At 38.5% G+C, this 1,669-nt stretch overlaps 1 protein-coding gene across 1 annotated transcript; it reads left to right on the top strand.

The window, feature by feature from the left end:
* The first annotated feature begins 299 nt into the window (after nucleotides 1-299).
* LOC137618861 (uncharacterized protein T26G10.4-like) lies at nucleotides 300-929 on the top strand. Its single transcript, XM_068349068.1, has one exon. The coding sequence runs from the start codon at nucleotides 300-302 to the stop codon at nucleotides 927-929; it is 630 nt and encodes a 209-aa protein (XP_068205169.1).
* The last annotated feature ends 740 nt before the right edge of the window (nucleotides 930-1,669 follow it).

The following is a 1,669-nucleotide window of genomic DNA, read 5'->3' on the forward strand; positions in this document are numbered from 1 at the left end:
ACTCCGAGATACTTGAATGTCTGGAATTATATAACATCAATGAGAAAATAAGATCATTCCTGTCAGCTCAGATGGTTAAGTGGAAGACCATCATCTATCTTTAACACATTGAGGGCCAGATAGTAATTCCGGACATAAAAATACAAAGAGGAATATTCCAGGGTAGCAGCCTCTCATCGCTTCTCTTCTGCTTGGCTATAGACCGGCTTAGTAAAATCTTGTATGACCTGAACACCGGCTAAGACCTAAGCAGAAGCAGAAGTAGAAAAGACAACAAAATAGTGAACCACCTGCTCTTCATGGATGACCTCAAACTATATGCAGACACGGGGGAAAAATTGGAAGAACTAATTAGGACAGTCCACAGATTTTCAAGTGACATCTGCATGGACTTTGGATTAGATAAATGTGCTGAGATTTCCATCAAGAAAGGAAAGAAAGTAACATCAGAAGGAATAGGAGTAGAAGAAGGTATGTTTGTAGATATGTCAGAGGATTCTGCATATAAGTACTTGGGAGTAGAAAAAAATAATTGTATAAAACACAAGAAAATGAGAGAAAAGATAAAGAAAGAATACCTCAGTCGCCTAAAGAAGATCTGTAAGTCAGAATTATCACCAAAAAATAAGATCACTGCCATAAATCAGCTAGCGATGCCAGAGGTGACCTATGGTTTTGATATTGCAGACTGGCCACAAGGTGAGATAGATAGGATAGATGATAAGACTAGGCAGATTCTCACCTTGCATAAAGTCACATATAGAAACCAATGCATGGACAGAATATACCTCCCACGCAGAGAAGGTGGACTAGGCATAACTGAAACCAATCAAGCCTACAGAGCAGCAATAGTAAGTATAGGGCAATACTTAAAATGCCCTGAGAATGAATACATCAAAAAGGTTGCCCAACATCATAATGAACCCTGACCCAACTAACATCAATAACAAAGCAGGCTAAGAACTTCGCAAGAGAATTGCTAGAAGAAACAAAGGGAACTGAACAGACTCCAGCAACAATGATAGCCAGGAAGACCAGGCAGAAATTCAGTTCTAGAGAGGAAACACTTGGAATGGAAAGGTGGAAACACCATGGAAGAGCAGAAATATTCCATGAAGAACTGGAAAAAGATTACATGGACAAAGAACAGTCACTCAGATGTATAAGTAATGGAAATTTAGGTTTTGATGGAGAAAGGATAATAATAGGAGCACAAGACCAAGGGGTCCTAACAAACTGCTTAAAGAAAATGGTGGACATATCAGGAAACGATCAGTGTAGATTTTGTCATGCAGCAGTTGAGAGTGTTGATCATCTGGTTTCAGCCTGCCAGACCCCCCTTGCAAATGGTCACTACACAGCTTGCCACAATAAGATCTGTAAATATATACTGTACATTGAAAAATATGTAAAGAATACAAAATTGAAGTAAAAGATAAGGTATGGGAGCATGAACCAGATCCAGTTACCTCCAGTAGATGCATTACCATCTTTTTTGATAAGATAATCCCGACAGGAAGATATATAGGAGGCGGTGCTATAAGACCTGATATTGTGATCTGGAATAAAGAAGACAAAAAACAGCAAAGATTATAGATGTGGCATTACCCAGTGATTTTGGCTTCAATAGAGCTGAGAGGCAAAAAATAAAAAAATATCAAGAACTAAA

Source organism: Palaemon carinicauda, chromosome 25, assembly GCF_036898095.1.
Source record: "Palaemon carinicauda isolate YSFRI2023 chromosome 25, ASM3689809v2, whole genome shotgun sequence".
NCBI classification, from domain to species: domain Eukaryota; kingdom Metazoa; phylum Arthropoda; class Malacostraca; order Decapoda; family Palaemonidae; genus Palaemon; species Palaemon carinicauda.

Bases quoted from the DNA above. Each gene is read 5' to 3' on its own strand.
- LOC137618861 (XM_068349068.1), top strand. From the start codon at position 300: ATGGATGACCTCAAACTATATGCAGACACGGGGGAAAAATTGGAAGAA.